Source organism: Dama dama, chromosome 12 (assembly GCF_033118175.1).
Source record: "Dama dama isolate Ldn47 chromosome 12, ASM3311817v1, whole genome shotgun sequence".
NCBI classification, from domain to species: Eukaryota; Metazoa; Chordata; class Mammalia; order Artiodactyla; family Cervidae; genus Dama; species Dama dama.
This window is the reverse complement of record NC_083692.1, coordinates 75,753,047-75,769,283: the sequence shown is the minus strand read 5'-3', so window position 1 is coordinate 75,769,283 and position 16,237 is coordinate 75,753,047. Positions and strand designations below refer to the sequence as shown.

Genomic DNA, 16,237 nt, shown 5'->3' with positions numbered 1-16,237 from the left:
TGAAAGGCTAGCTACCGCCTCCTGGAGCTTGGTGGGATAATGGCATGTAGGAGTGTTGGAGGCGTCCCCGGAGGTGGTATCTGGGTATTACCGTCGCTCCGACCGAAACGGGATTTCGAGGGAGAGCAATAGAGACGTTAACTGGGCTAGAGGGGCCGGAGGTCGATAGATTGAGCGGCTAGAGAGGCCGGAGGTAAGTGGCCGTAGAAGTCGGGCGGACCCGGAATCCAGAGGAAAAGGGACCATGACTTATGCTTATCTCTTCAAGTACATCATCATCGGAGACACAGGTAACCCGCGGGCTACAATCCTCAAGCTGGGGCGGGGATCCGAAACACCCAAATTGGGGCTTGGGGGCGGGGCTCATTTAGTGGGCTGGGCGATTAAGTGAAGCGGGGGCGGGGCGGGCCGCCGGGGGCGGGGCTCGGGGCTCCCCTTCCCCAGTCCTGGACGCCCCGACACTGGTCTGTTCTCGCTGCCTAACTCCTAGCGCACGCGTCGTCTTCTTTCAGGTGTGGGGAAGTCATGTCTCCTCCTGCAGTTTACAGACAAGCGGTTCCAACCTGTCCACGACCTCACAATAGGTAAGCGCATATACCTCTCGTAGAATAGATTATGAAATCTGAATAAGTAGAAAGTTAGCAGCTTCAGTGTTCGGAGTAGAAAAGTTACGTCTCCCTATTTTTGGGTTAGTCCAAAGTTATGCTAAGTGAAGAGTGACTAAATGCTGAGAAATGGGCAGTAGTGTAATGGGGAGTAAGTAATTGAAAGGTGACTAGATTTAGAGATGACCGTGAGGTATGGATTAGTTGCCTTAGGATTTTTTTTAAACAAATGTGATTTGTATGTTTATGTAAAATCCTATGAAAACATACTGTTAATTAAAAAACTCGCCTTACTCTGCGGTAAATTAGTGTGAACCTCATTACTTTTTCAAAGTAATCACTACCTATAGATTTTGTGTGTGTGTGTTGGAGAGGAGGAAGCAAATGGAAGAGCCATCCCAGACCTAGAATAAAAGGTACATGAAACTGGTAACTTTTGTTTTAAAGAAATGATATGATAATCATGAGTTTCAAAAACACTCTGGTAATCGTGGGAAATGTGAACATCTTCCACAAATTTGTGATATGGGATGACCTATCACAATGGGTTGTTAGTGAATTTTAACAACCCATTCCCCATAATCTCCATAACTCCAACCCAAATAAAGATTATATACATAAAACTAGTCTTCTTGCCATGCAGATGCAGTTTCAGAATAAAATCCCTAGCTCCCATTCTTACTATATCGCCACTTCCAAGACCCACATTATGGAAATCTGAAGCTACTACTGATCCCACAGTACTGATTCAGAGCCAGATAACTAAAGTGGTTAGAAATGGATTTAGTATCAACAGGAAACTATTTTTGTAAATGACTATTGTGAACAACCGCAATGTGCTAGGTGCTAAGTGATACATTGCTTCACAAGGCAAACGTGCCTACATTGAAGCTCCAGTGTAGGAGGTGAGGTGAGGCTGGGGGCAGATATCAGTGAATAAATTACTATTGCAAAAGGGGATAAGAGGCTGCCACATCTATCAGGAAAAGCTGAAAATGGAAGCATGAGCAGGAACTAGCCAGGCAAAGGGGTTGTGGAGATGAGAGAAAAGTGATCAGGGCAAGAGGGAAGAACAGGTGCAAAGGCTCAGGAATAACAGAGATCAGGCTAATTTGGAAAACTGAAAGTAATTTAATATGGCTTGACCATGGAATTTAAAGTGAAGAGTGACAAGAAGTAAGGGTAGAGAACATCTGGGGTAGGGAAGGGGAGAGATGAAGTTTTGACACACCTAAAGGTAATGGGAGCAAGTGACAGGTTTCAATGTAGCGGAATGAAGTGATCAATCAAGTTTCCCCAGAGTCCAATATATGCTGTGTTTCTTTCTGACTTCAGTCTTCTATACCAAGATAAACAAGGCAGTTGGCTATAAAACGTGCACAAAATACAAAGGTTTCTTCATAATTAGAGGAAGGTGCATAAAAGGGGGCAGAAGTTGTATTTTTTAATTCTTCACCATTGAAACTCCATTCCTCTTGTCCAGAAAGAAAACAAAATTAGTGACTTTTTTTTTAGTAACTATCATTATTCTTGATGATGCAGTCTAGAATAGTAAGAAACAATTTTTTTAATCTGCTTATTGACTGTAAAACTTTAGAGTTGAGAGAGATTCTGGATATATTGTGTCTGGGGCCCCTGAATAGCAGAAGCTGGGTTAGTGCTGTTTATTACCTGCAGATCAGAATTCCTGGAGTAAAGTACTGTGTAAAGATAGAAAATAGGACAAGTTGTTTGACTTAGAATCAAGTATTTTTAATGTAAGTGATCGATTTTTAAGTTTTGTCTTGACATTACCCTGACAGAAATTGAATGCCAGGTAAACCAAAACCTTTATTCAGACTATCTGTTTCCAAACCCCTGTGAGGAATGCTGTTTTCTGATGAACTCTTGGAATTATTGGAGATCTGAAATGTTTCATTCTTGAGAACCTATTCTTAGATAGGTGCTTTTCTAAAAAAAGTTCTAAAATTGCAAAAAGCAAGTATTTATTGTTCCATATAGAGGACTAGAGAGTGACTTTGGGAAAATATTGGGAAATATTTTCAAAAAATTTAGAAGTTTTTTAAAAAGTTACAAAATTAAACATTTCTTAATCAAATTTAAGCATTAAACAATAATTCCAAAAATTCATTCACTTTTTCTATTTGATTTCTTAATTAATTTTTATCCCTATATATGCTTTTCAGTTATATTCCTGAGGTGGTTGTCACCTAGAACACAGTTTTTAATTCTAGAAGATAAAACTTTAAGGAGCACAAAATTAATTGGAGCAAATAGGTAACTGTAATGAGCTTAGTGGCACTAAGTGGGGAGGATGAGTCATTAGCACAATGAGGACAAGTATGAACCTTTTGTCACCATGGTTGTTCATGAGAATCACATTCTTTCTCTTCGTTTTCACTGACAGGCGTGGAGTTTGGGGCCCGTATGGTCAACATTGATGGAAAACAAATCAAACTTCAAATCTGGGATACGGTAAGAGAAAACAAAAATACTTTAGTCCCAAATATAATAGTAAAGGCTGATGCAGGGATAAAGGGCTATGACGGAGGAGCTAAGGATGGAGGTCAGAGTTCAGTTCAGTTCAGTCACTCAGTCATGTCCAGCTCTTTGCGACCCCATGGACTGCAGCACACCAGGCTTCCCTGTCCATCACCAACAGCTGGAACCTGCTCAAACTCATGTCCATCGAGTCAGTGATGCCATCCAACCATCTCATCCTCTGTCATCCCCTTCTCCTCTTGCCTTCAATCTTGCCCAGCATCAGGGTCTTTTCCAGTGAGTCAGTTCTTCGCATCAGGTGACAAAAGTATTGGAGCTTCAGCTTCAGCATCAGTCCTTCCAATGAATATTCAGGACTGATTTCCTTTAGGATGGACTGGCTGGATCTCCTTGCAGTCCAAGGGACTCTCAAGAGTCTTCTCCAACACCACAGTCCAAAAGCATCAATTCTTTGGCGCTTAGCTTTCTTTATAGTCCAACTGCCACATCCATACATGACTACTGGAAAAACCATAGCTTTGACTAGACAGACCTTTATTGGTAAAGTAATATCTCTGCTTTTTAACATGCTTTCTAGGTTGGTCATAGCTTTTCTTGAAAGGAGCAAGCATCTTTTAATTTCATGGCTGCAGTCACCATAAGCAGTGATTTTGAAGCCCAAGAAAATAAAGTCTGTCACTGTTTCCATTGTCTCCCCATCTGCTTGCCATGAAGTGATGAGACTGGATGCCATGATCTTAGTTTTTTGAAAATTGAGTTTTAAGCCAGCTTTTTCACTGTCCTCTTTCACTTTCATCAAGAGACTCTTTAGTTTTTCTTCGCTTTTCTGCCATAAGGGTGGTATTGTCTGCACTTCTGAGGTTATTGATATTTCTCCTGGCAATCTTGATTCCAGCTTGTGCTTCATCCAGCCTGGCATTTCACATGATGTACTCTGCATATAAGTTAAATTAAAAGGGTTACAATATACAGCCTTGACGTACTCCTTGCCCAATTTGGAACCAGTCCATTGTTCTATGTCTGGTTTTAACTGTTCCTTTTTGACCTGCATACAGAGGTCAGAGGAGGTCAAGTGAAATCAAAGAGACAGGGAAGCTTTTACTTCCATCTGTTACAGTTACAAATTCTGAATGCCACGTCTTTTTGTTTCAAATAACCCAAGTATATATGAGTTTGCTTTGGTAAATATATTGATTAAATAATCCCAAATTTAGGAATTTCCTAGCAGTCCAGTGGTTAGGACTTGGCACTTTCAGTGCAAGGGCAGCATAAGGGTTTGATCCCTGGTCAAGGAACTATCATCCCACAAGTCATGCAGCGTGACCAAAAAAAAAAAAATCTCAGATTCATTTGCATCTTACTTTGGAATGCATTTTGATTCTTAAGAAATGAGCCTATCTGATTTTGTAGAAATGGATGCTTTATATATCTCATTTGGGGGAAATGAGAAAACTTAATTCTCTTTATCTCCATCTTAATTCTTTGCTGCTTCGGATTTTTTTTAAAACAGGAGATGGACAAAGATACCTCAGACTGATGCAGATCAATCCAAATTGAATGGCTTACTCTTTCTAGCTTTTTTTTTTTTAATATTTATTTTTATTCATTTATTTGACTGCACCGGCTCTTAGTTGCAGCAGCAGGATCTTTAGTTGCAGTATGTGGGATCTAGTTCCCTGGCCAGGGATCAAACTCTGGCCCCCTGCATTGGGAGCTCAGAGTCTTAGCCACTGGACCACCAGGGAAGTCTCTTTCTAACTTACTGCCTCGCAAACTTTGGTTCAGGAAATTGATTGAGATTAAGAAGTAAAGTGATTTGATTTAAAAAATCATTTGTGATAGTGCACTGGAAGTGTTTTCATTTGCAAAAGTTAAATGCTTCTATTGATTCAATCATCACACAGGCCTCCCTCAGACTTCTTTTTTAGCTCTTGGGAGGACTTGAGGAAGGAGAGGGCTTTCAACCATAGCGGAAGAGGAAAAAAAGTAAATTAGAAGCCAACCAGGAATCAAATGATTTAAGACATAAAACTATTAGGGAAAAAAATAAAATTTAAGTGAGCTCTTGGAGGGAAAAAATATGTTTTAGATCTTAACATGTGGTTAATATTACCAACAAAGTTCTTTAGAATTACTTTTGGATTTTGATGTTCTAACAGGTATGCAATAAGACACTTATATGACTGTTGTAGTAAGAGATGGTTGTACTGTTGGAAATGTAACCTAGAACTAGTGTACTAGAATGGTCTTCTTACCTTAAATCTGGCTTTAGATTATGTGACATAATGTTTAAGAAAACAGATGTTTTTGCTATGGAGTATTATACTAAGCTCCTACATTTAAGTTACGGATTTGGTGTTTATAGAATTTTAAACTTTTGGCCAGTTACTGAACTGACCTTTGAGCCTAATTTTTCACATTTGTGTTAATTGTTAGTATCATGAATGTTATCGTTGGTATATCATGTAAAAGCTATTTATTTTTCCATGTCCAGATCTTAGTTTCCCTATCTTTAAGAACAATAGTCTCCCATCCTAATCTTTATGTAGGGACAGAAGGATAAGCAATTTAAAGAATGTGAAAACTTTTCTGATAGAATAGAGTCAATGCCCAGGGAATTCATATTTAGATGATTTTGCTTCCTTTGATGAAACCTGTCCTCCCCAAAAACCAAAAACCTATTCCATCAAGAAAGCGAAAGTATCCTGTATATGGGGGCATTAGTAAATTGCTCAGTTATAAATAAATCTATATCTTGGCCCCATTGGAAATGAAAATAGAGAGTAAACTTGAATTTTTTTTAGGACAGCTCTGTCTTGGGCCCTGGACTTCTTTCCCTAGTCGTTATTCCTATTTGCTATGACACGATCCCAGTAAGAGACATCTTGGTAGTCCTGCCTTTGCGTATGTGTGTGCTAAGTCACTTCAGTCATGTCCAATGCTTTGTGACCCTGTGGACTGTAGACCACCAGGCTCCTCTGTCCATCGGATTCTCCAGGAAGGAATACTGGAGTGGGTTTCCATGCCCTCCTCCAGGGGATCTTCCCAATTCAGGGATCAAACCCGCGTCTCTTAAGTCTCTTGCAGTGGCAGAAGGGTTCTTTACCATTAGCACCATCTGGGAAGTCCCGTCCTGCCTTTATCAGTCACTAAAGGTCAGTTAGTATATGCCTAATTTAAGTGCTTTGTATCTAATTTTCTACGTTGATCCATTGGAATGAAACTTCTATTATATAGAGCTTTGGCATTCTAAGATAATTTTCTAAGACAAAGGAGTGGAAACAAAAATAGAAACAAAAAACAAAGGTGATATGTTCAGCATCATATGGGACTGAAAAATACTCTGAGTTTCTAGCTCTATTTCCGGTTCTCTCCTAGGGGATATTGTGTGGAAATTTCTTTGTCACACTGACTGTAGGGTAAATACTTTGAGTGACAGGAAGCCAGGGATGCTAAACATTCAGCAGTTAAATGGACAGTCTCACAGGAAGAACTGAAGCACCCAAAATATCAGTTGTACTCCCGCTGAAAGATACTCATTTCCCACCTGGACTTCTTCCTGGGCATTCAGGTTTTCTTTTTGCCAATTCTCTTTTCTTCATAGAAGTTCTTTTGTAAAATTAAGTCCTTTGTGTTAGTGTGGCATCTGATCAAGTAACTTCTCTGCAAATAATCTGGCTTTGTTGGGATTTTTTTTTGTTGCCACGTTGATGGGAAAGGCTGGACAAGAATCCTTCCGTTCCATCACCCGTTCCTACTACAGGGGAGCAGCCGGTGCACTGCTGGTGTACGACATTACAAGGTGAGTCAGATCTGCTGGGTGAGAGGGAGACTCTTTCCTCTGTTCTCACAATCTTTTTAATCCACTGAATCTAGTAAGAATGCTAAAGAGGAATTGCCTCTTCTAATTTTTCTGTACACATAAAAGTTTCCCCCTTTTCCTCTGCATTTGAAATTGCTTTGGCATTTTGAAATGGGCCTCTGACCCACTTTTGAAATTTCTCTGCTGTAGGCGTGAAACCTTCAACCACCTGACCTCCTGGTTAGAGGATGCCCGGCAGCACTCTAGTTCCAACATGGTTATCATGCTGATTGGGAATAAGAGGTAAAATCTTATTTGTATAAATAATAAGTACTAGAAGTCGTCTAGGTACTCTTTGGATATTGAGTCATTTGGGACCTAAACTTTTTTAGTTTAGATTCATTAGTGTCTGAATTAAAAAAAATTTTTTTATTGTAGTAAAATATATGTAATATAAAACTTATTTTAACCATTTTTTTTTTTTTCATTTTGACCATTTTTAAGTGTACAGTTCCGTGGCATTAAGTACCTTCACATTGTTATACAACCATCACCACCATTTATCTCCAGAACTTTTCTTCCCCAACTGAAACTCTTTTCCCATAAACACTAATTTCACGTTCCCCATCCCACTATTGTTGCTTAGTCACTAAGTTGTGTCCAACTCTTTGTGACCCTATGGACTGTGGCCCGCCAGACTTCTCTGTCTGGGGGATTTCCCAGACAAGAATACTGGAGTGGGTTGCCATTTCCTTCTTCTGGGGATCTTCCCAGCCCAGGGATTGAAACCTCATCTCCTACATTGCAGGTGGATTCTTTACCTCTGAGCCATCAGGGAAGATCCCCATCCCCCTAGCCCCTAGTAACCACCACTCTACTTTCTGCCTCTTCTGACTACTTTAGGAATCTTACAATATCTGTCCTCTTGTTCCTGGCTTTTGTTTAGCATAACATCCTCAAGGTTGATATATATTGTAGCGTGTGTCAGAATTTTCTTCTGTTTTAAGGCTAGATAGTAATCCATTGGATGTATTTACCACATTTTCTTTATTATCCATTGATGTACACTTCAGTTGCTTCTAACTTTTGGCTGTTGTGAATAATGCTGCTGGTCAGCATGGGTGTACGAAGATCTCCGTGGGTCCCTGCTTTCAGTTCTTTAGGATGTATGCCCAGAAGTGGAACTGCTGGATCTTATGGAAATTCTGTTTAATTTTTTGAGGTACTGCTGTACTGTTTTCCATAGTGGCTGCACTACTTAACATTACTACTGTCAGTGCACAAGCATTCCAGTTTCTCCACATCCTTAGCAACATTTGTTATTCTCAATGAATTTTCTAAGGCACCCATAGGCCAAAAGACATACTTGATAGTTTTGTTATTAAATAGTTAGGTCTAAACAAAATAGCAGGTATTTTTATCATAGCAACTGAATGTTTGAAAAATGAGAAACATGAATTAAAAGGAAAAGAATTCCTTATTTCATTCTTAAGTAACCGTAATTACTTGCTAATGACCTGTGTATGCCTATCAGGCACAGCACAGCTTGTCAAACCCTGGAGTTAATATTGGACACTTACCACTCTCTTTTCTGTTGCAAATTGATTTTTGTGCAGTGTTTGCTTTTTGTCATATGGGGGCTTCTCTGGTGGCTCAGTGGTAAGGAATCCACCTGCCAGTGCAGGAGACACGGGTTCTATCCCTGGGTTGGGAGATCCCCTGGAGAAGGAAATGGCAACCCCCTTAAGTGTTCTTGCCTGGGAAATCCCATGAACAGAGGGGCCTGGCAGGCTATACAGTCCATGGGGTCGCAAAAGGGTCAGATGTGACTTAGCGACCGAACGACAACAATTTATGTGGTGTTCTGATGTGGAGTGTTGCTGTGTTTCCCTTGAGTATTTAAAATAACCTGTGGCACCTAGAACTGTGGCCACAGACTGAGTATACTCATTGGTTCAGCCAATTTGTGAAAAACGTTAACTACACCCTAGATATTGTGCTAGACCCTGAGTGGGCAAGGTGAAAACAAAATCCTGCCCTCAATCCCACAGAGCTCACAGTCTAGTGGGGAACATAGATATTAAATACAAAATGATTTGTATCTGTTTACAAATTATGATAAATGAAGTGAAGGGGAAAAAAAAGGGCACTATAAAAAAGAGTACCAGGATACTTATTTATTTTTTATAATTTTATTTGGGCTTCCCTGGTGACTCAGATGGTAAAGAATCTGCCTGTGATGCAAGAGGCCAGGGTTCGATCCCGGGGTTGGGAAGATCCCCTGAAGGGATTGGCTACCCACTCCAGTGTTCTTGCTTAGAGAATCCCATGAACAAAGGAGTCTGGGGTCTTAGTTGCTGCTTGTAGGCTTTCTCTAGTTTTGGAGAGCGGGAGCTACTCACTAGTTGCAGTGTTCAGGCTTCTCAATTTTGTGACTTCTCTTGTTGCGGAGAGGCATGCAGGCTTCAGTAGTTGTGGCAAATGGACTCAGTAGTTGTGGCACACCTGCTTAGCTGCTCTGCTCTGAGGCATGTGGGATCTTCCCAGACCAAGGGTCAAACCAGTGTCCCCTGTGTTGGACCACTGGACCACCGGGGAAGCCCCAGGGTACTTACTTTTGGTTTAGAGTTGTAATTTAAACTGGACTCTGAAGGATGGGCAAGAGTTCACGGGGCAGAGAGTTTTTAAAAAGGTGTCAAATATGGGTAAGAAACTCTGTGAAAGCTTTTAACTGGAAAGAAGCTTGATAAGTTTATAATGTTGAAAGAAACCTGGTGTGGTTAGACTAAATCAAAGGGGAATGGTACATGAGGTTGGAAAAGAAGGCTGGGGCCAGATGTCATGGCACTTACAGACCTGAGTGAGGAGTCTGGATTTTATTCTAATCACCGTAGGAAGCATTTAAGACTTTTAAGCAGAGAAGTAGCTTGATCAGTGGAGAAGGAGATGGCAACCCACTCCAGTGTTCTTGCCTGGAGAATCCTGTGGACAGAGGAGCCTGGTGGGCTGCTGTCCATAGGGTCGCATAGAGTCGGACACGACTGAAGTGACTTAGCATGCATGCATGCGTTGGAGAAGGAAATGGCAGCCCACTCCAGTATTCTTGCCTGGAGAATCCCAGAGATGGAGGAGCCTGGTGGGCTGCCATCTATGGGGTTGCACAGGGTTGGACACGACTGAAGCGATGTAGCAGCAGCAGCTTGATCAGATTTTTAAAAGATCTGGAGGGGAGCAAGGGTTGATGTGGATCTCAGCTGCGGCAGTCCAAGTGAGAAAGTGGTGTATTGGACTAGGTCAGTGACACTGGAGAGAGAGAGAAAGGATGATTGTAAGGTACATTTTGGAAGTACTTCGCTTTGGGGTGAATTGGGTATTTGGTGTGAAGGAAAAATTGTTAATAATAACCTTGGTTTTTGGCTTGTGCCATTTATGGAGATGTGGAAGTGTAGGACAGAGTCAGTTTGGGGGGAAAAGATGATGTTTCATTTTGATGTACATCTGAGGTGCCTTTTACACATAAGTAGAAATGAACAGGCAAATGGACAAACAGATCTGGAACTTAGAGGTATGTCTGGGCTACGTGTTCAAATTTAGGACTGTTGCCATTTCAGGTTAGTTCTTCCTTGGTCTGCACACAGCTCATGAAAAATAAGCGTAGATTTTGCAGATTTGTTGTTCTCTAGTGGACTTACTCCTGGATTTTTTCTTTTCATGGTGAAAAACCGGAATCTTCCCAAATGAAAATTTCCGGTTTGAAAAATGAAAATTGGACAGTTCACCATAATCTTATTCCGCATCCTTTTATCCTGTGTTTCATAAAGTCTTTCCATGCCACTTTATTTTTCCTCAGTCCTTGGCTCTGTCCTCCGTATCACCTAATTTTATCCATATCATTTTCTCGGAATCCTTCATTTCCCTGGTGGCAGGCTGCTGTTTATTATACATGTTAATAATGATACTAGTGAGTTAAAGCAACTGGGTTCTCCTTATTCCTTGCTGTCTCTCTTCTTGTGGCTTGATTCCAGTAATGAGGAAGACACTTATCACTATGTGGTGTGACATCCATGACTTTTCTACTTCCCAGTAACTAGAATTTCCCTTTCCTCTTCTTTCCTTTGGTTTAACTGGATCTCCTTCAAAAAAAGAAGAATACAGCATAGACCTTGAGAAACTGTGGGGCTTGCCTAACCTTTTATAAACCCTTTTCTCTGTAATAAGAGATAAGGCATTATCCTCAACTGTGCAGCTGCTGTCAAGAATCTGATCTGAAGAATATTTTCCCAGAGGCTACAGAGATCAGTAACCCTGTACAAGAGGACACCATTCAGGATCTGCATTCTTTATGGATTAACTGGCAGTTGAAACAGCTGTGGGATTCTTTTAGAATAAATTTCTTCTTTCACTTGGATCTTTTTTTAGTTTTCTCCCCAATTAATGATTAATCTCTTGCAGTGACTTAGAGTCTCGTAGGGATGTGAAGAGAGAAGAAGGAGAAGCCTTTGCTCGGGAACATGGACTTATATTCATGGAAACTTCAGCCAAAACCGCCTGCAATGTTGAGGAGGTACTATTTGGGAAAAAGTAGGGAAAGCTTTTCAGAGATTACACCGTATCTTTGTCCCTTTTTTTTCCCCCCCAGAATTCTCCTCCCCTTAAAACATGGGTAAGAAAAGGATGTCTTGTGGTCATAGTGACCATGTATCTCCCTTTAAGGGAATTGTTCCATTTGTTTTTCCTTGATTCCTAAGGCTTTACTTTTATATTAAGTAACATTACCTGGTAAGTGTGGATTGACACTACTGTTATTTGTAAATCATCTTAGTTGGAGGAACTAATGAATTCCATCTTAGTCATTCCTAAGTCTGGTGTTGAATCTATCTAAGTAACTGACTCAGAAGAGCGCATGTTTGTTTTTTTTGCAGAGTGTGCCAATCTGGGAACCCTAGGTACATCTTGTGTCAGTACCAAAATACCATAGAATCCCTTTTTTCTATTTGAAATTGTTTGGAATGGCTTTTACAGGGCCTTTTGTATTTTTACTCAATTCTCCTAATGGTTCCCAATTCATCTTTGAAATCCAAATAGGAATAATATTTGTATTCTCTTTTCCTAATTTCTCTACCTAAACTTGAGCCTAATACTATGATTTATGTCTCCTTCAGGCCTTCATTAACACAGCCAAAGAAATATATAGGAAGATCCAGCAGGGTTTATTTGATGTCCACAATGAGGTAAGATAGGGTGAGGGGCTGACAATTAATTTTGCTTTGTTTTAAACAGGACAGGATGCTTCCTAGAATATAAGCACTTCCTGTCTAACATGATACTATATGAAGCTATATGAACTGGCATAGCTTGTCTGTTTTTTTTCTCATGTCTGAGACCCAGACTGCTTAAAGAGATTCTTAATTGCCGTTCTAAAAGGTTTATACGTTATGGGAGGTTTTCTTCTCAACCTCAGGTTTTTACTATTCCAAAGCATGGGGGAGGTGTGATTCTTAATTGTTTAGCTTGTCATTTCTATAAAGCACATTTGGGGGAAACAAAATGAATTATATGCTGCCACTTCTGTTTTACCTACTCTTACCAATCACATCCTGATCCTGCACATAGCTATGAAACTTAAGTATTAACAGTCGCTTTTAAAATGGGCACAGAGGCCACTTCCAGTGATCTATAATACCACAGCTGGTCATCTTATCTTCACCATCACAGATTATTGTTCCACAGCAGTCTGGCTAAGGCGCATGGTTACCTGCCAAGGCCATACCTGCTTCTAGATATTGTAATTAATGATTTCTCCTTTTATCCCTCTTTCTCCCACTTAATTCCACACTGAGGTGGGAACTATTGCCTCTTTTCTCTCACAGGCCAATGGCATCAAGATTGGACCCCAGCAGTGTATTTCAACCTCAGTGGGATCCAGCGCCTCCCAGCGGGGCTCTCATGACGTGGGGGCTGACTCTGGCTGCTGCTGAACAACTGGCCTGGACTCTTTTTTTTCCTTCCTGGAACAGCTTCAGATCAATAGGCTTAAAGAAAGAGGTCTTACATGCTTTGGCTGAGAAAAGCCTCTTTTCAAGGTGTGATGTTTTGCCTTTCCACTTAAAGACCAGGGGAGAATTTGGGCCCTTATTGACCTGTCCTTCTTCAGGGACGTGAGCATTCCCTATAGATTAGGGCTCTTCTCATCCTGTTTTAATTTGTAAAATGTTAGGATCAAAGCTAATTGTCATGGTAGTTCAAAAATAAATTCTTTTATAAGCAGACACAATCTACTCCCCACCAAGAATTAGTAACAAAGGTCTAGGACGTTCTGCTTGAGCCCTTGAGGTGACTGGGATCTGGCTGTCCTTTGGGTTTTAGGTCCTCAGTCTAGGGACTTCATTGAGGTTTTTCACTTGCCACTATATAAGAATTGTTGCAGAAGGCAGTTCCTTCTACTTGAACTGCTCAAGGATGATGAACACTTCTCCACCATCCCATTTCTAGTTTCTCTATTTCAGAGTAACTGCAAAACTTTTGAGAGTAGTATAGTTGTTCTGGACCTGTAGCCACTTACTATCATTACCTAGAGAAAACATCTTTCCCTGTTTGTTTTGTTTTAGGGACCAGACCTAACATTGGTAAGTCAGTCTTTCACCAAATAGACTCCTACTGTTTTATTCCACTCACTTCTTAAGGAGACCTATATAGACTTTCTGTCAAGCTAATCTGCCTACTGTACATGACATATTTGCTTCCACTCCTACGCCTTTGCACATGCCCTACGATACACTACTGTTATACTCAAAGTCCACATTTTGTTCCTTCAGAAAGCCTTCTTTGACTGACCTAGGGACTTCTGAACAATTATTGACACAGTACCTTTTAGTTTTCATATATTGTTTATTCATATGTATATTTATTTGTATTTATGTTACTTTGTAAATATGTTTTATAGTAGCCTTGTGTGTGGAACCTGTCTCCCCATATAGGCTGTAAGCTCCTTGAGAGCAGGAACCCCTGGTATCCTTTTGCTTTTGTAAACCACTTCCTCCACCATTCCTTCACAGTGCCTAGTGCTACTCGTGTGACCACTAAATTTGACTGACAAAGACTTGGAACAGGTTTATTTTAGGCTGCAGAGGAAACAAAAAGCCTTACAGTCATCTCTTTGTAATTCTATCTCAGTCTCTTCCATCTGCTTACCCTGAATTCTTTATTGCTCTTCTCCTTCTCCTCTCTCTCCTTTCCCTGGCTCTTTGCCTCCATTCCATGCAGCATACAATAAAGCTGCCTGCTTCCAAGCAGTCAAATAAGTGGATACTTCTCCATTTGAAGAGCATACAATACTATCCTAGTCAAGTCTGTCTTTGCTGTACTTATCATTGCAGCCTTATGGGTCAGTTGCTATACTGATGTCTCATTTTCTTCCACAGCACTGCGGTCTTGTGAATTTTTTTCTTTTTTTCTTTTTTGGTTGTCGATAAATTGTTTCATTATTAAATATATGCATGTATCCAAGCTGCTCACATTTCATGTGTCATTTCTGATTGTATCCCAAACATAAGTAGATACTCTTCTTCTAGGGAATTGTATCAAAGGTATTGGAAGAAGCCTTCTTGAGATACATTCATTTTATACTGGATTCTGCCCCCAGTAGCAGTAGTATTAGTTACACTGTACCACAGGAAGTTGGAAGGCGTATGGAGTACTGCTTTGATTAAGGTTTGGTTTGGTTTTGTTTTTAAAAACTCCTACCTCATTCGAAAAGGATTAAGGCTGTTGAATTTGGCTGGTCTGCTCATACTGGAGACAGAATTAAAGTAAATAAAACGTTATGGATTCTGTACAGGAGTTTTCCTCTATCAGTCAAAGAAACCTTTGGTGATCAGGATGAATCAGAACATTGATCAGACATAGCATTCTGTCTAGAGCAGCTGCTTTTGAAGTGTATTTTTTTTTTTTTTTAATATGGTAAACAACTCAAATGGAGTATCTCTTGAACTGATAATCCCATATTATCCAAAAACCACTCATAACCTTCTTTACTCAGGTATCTCATCAGTTTTAAGCATAAGAAATGAGAGTATCTGGGCAAATTCATGACCTTTGTTGATCACTGCTGATGTTCTGAAATGGTCATGAAGAGTTACAGAAAATGCATCTCCCACCCCCATGTGAAGAATACTGGTTATAAGATAATATGAGTGTTGGTTGATTTTTGAAGCCCAGGACCCTTGGAAATCGTACTACTTATAGCAGTCTAAATCATTACTATTTATAGGTCATTGCATATGGCAGGGATACCCATTCCCCTTTCTGTCTGTGCTTAATAACTGGTTCCTTTGATAGCGGGTTTATTTTGAAACAAATAAGCAGAAGGATAATAGGTTCTCATTCTAAAAACTATAATGAAGGTCATATCTGTATATGTATTTACACATTGTTCTGGTAAGCCCTAATACTAACATCAAATTTGATATAAGGACAGTGGTAGCCAAGGAAGAATTTGGCCAACAGATTTTGTTCAGTATACAGAGAAATGTACTTAGCCAAATCTTCTGTGATAAAATGTTGACTCACATGACTCCTTAAGGTCTCTGAGCTCCTACTATGTGTGACCATGCAAATGTTACTTCTTGAGAAATTCCTTTAATGATAGGGAAAGACACCCTTCACTCAGGATTTCCAAAAAATTAAAAACTTCCTGTAGCAAGTTTTAGTAGCAGTAAACTAGAAAACATGGGTAAGGCTTTCTCATTGAGGGCAAGAGAATTTCGCCTCCTGTAAAATTATTTCCATAACAATTTACTCAATCATTATCGTTAGGAAATTACTCTGCAGCCAATATTTCTAAGGCAGTCTGTTAATGCCCTCCTTGCATATAATTTCTCCTCTAAGACATCGTTTGCTCTATCCATATTCACAAGTAGTTTGGGTCTATTGATGAATTTAGACCTTTTTTTTTTTTTTTTAAGTTGAAATTCTTTCCTGAATTCTGTTCATTTCCAACTGACTAGCAGTACTCTGTACTGTCAGAACACCTGAAAACTTGCGAGCGAGACATAAGGATTAGAAGCATCTAGAATAGATGCATAACCTATGCTGATATTATGCTGACATCCTGAGGATTGAGAAATCTCTAAAGGATTATCCCAGGAACTCAGAAAATCCACTCACTTCAAGAATTAATTTTTGCTCCTTTGATTTGGTTAAGATCGCTTCACTTGTATGAGAGAGGGTGGGGGTTGCCACTAGACACACTCAGCATTATTCCAGGTTTCCTCCCCATCGTGACTGAGGGGTACTCTGATTACGTAAAGGAGAGTACGTTTGGGCTGAA

The 16,237-nt window shown here is 40.1% G+C and overlaps 1 protein-coding gene across 1 annotated transcript; it reads left to right on the top strand.

Annotated features, from left to right (window-relative positions):
- The first annotated feature begins 36 nt into the window (after positions 1-36).
- On the top strand, positions 37-14,423 carry RAB2B (RAB2B, member RAS oncogene family). The gene is made up of 8 exons (XM_061157736.1): positions 37-290; positions 513-584; positions 3,013-3,080; positions 6,827-6,909; positions 7,120-7,212; positions 11,362-11,473; positions 12,072-12,140; positions 12,780-14,423. The coding sequence occupies exons 1-8, from the start codon at positions 245-247 to the stop codon at positions 12,885-12,887; spliced, it is 651 nt and encodes a 216-aa protein (XP_061013719.1). The 5' UTR covers positions 37-244; the 3' UTR covers positions 12,888-14,423.
- Positions 14,424-16,237: the final 1,814 nt, after the last annotated feature.

Bases quoted from the DNA above. Each gene is read 5' to 3' on its own strand.
- RAB2B (XM_061157736.1), top strand. From the start codon at position 245: ATGACTTATGCTTATCTCTTCAAGTACATCATCATCGGAGACACAG. The intron at 291-512 runs GTAACCCGCGGG...GTCTTCTTTCAG, and splicing joins CATCATCATCGGAGACACAG to GTGTGGGGAAGTCATGTCTC. The intron at 7,213-11,361 runs GTAAAATCTTAT...AATCTCTTGCAG, and splicing joins ATGCTGATTGGGAATAAGAG to TGACTTAGAGTCTCGTAGGG.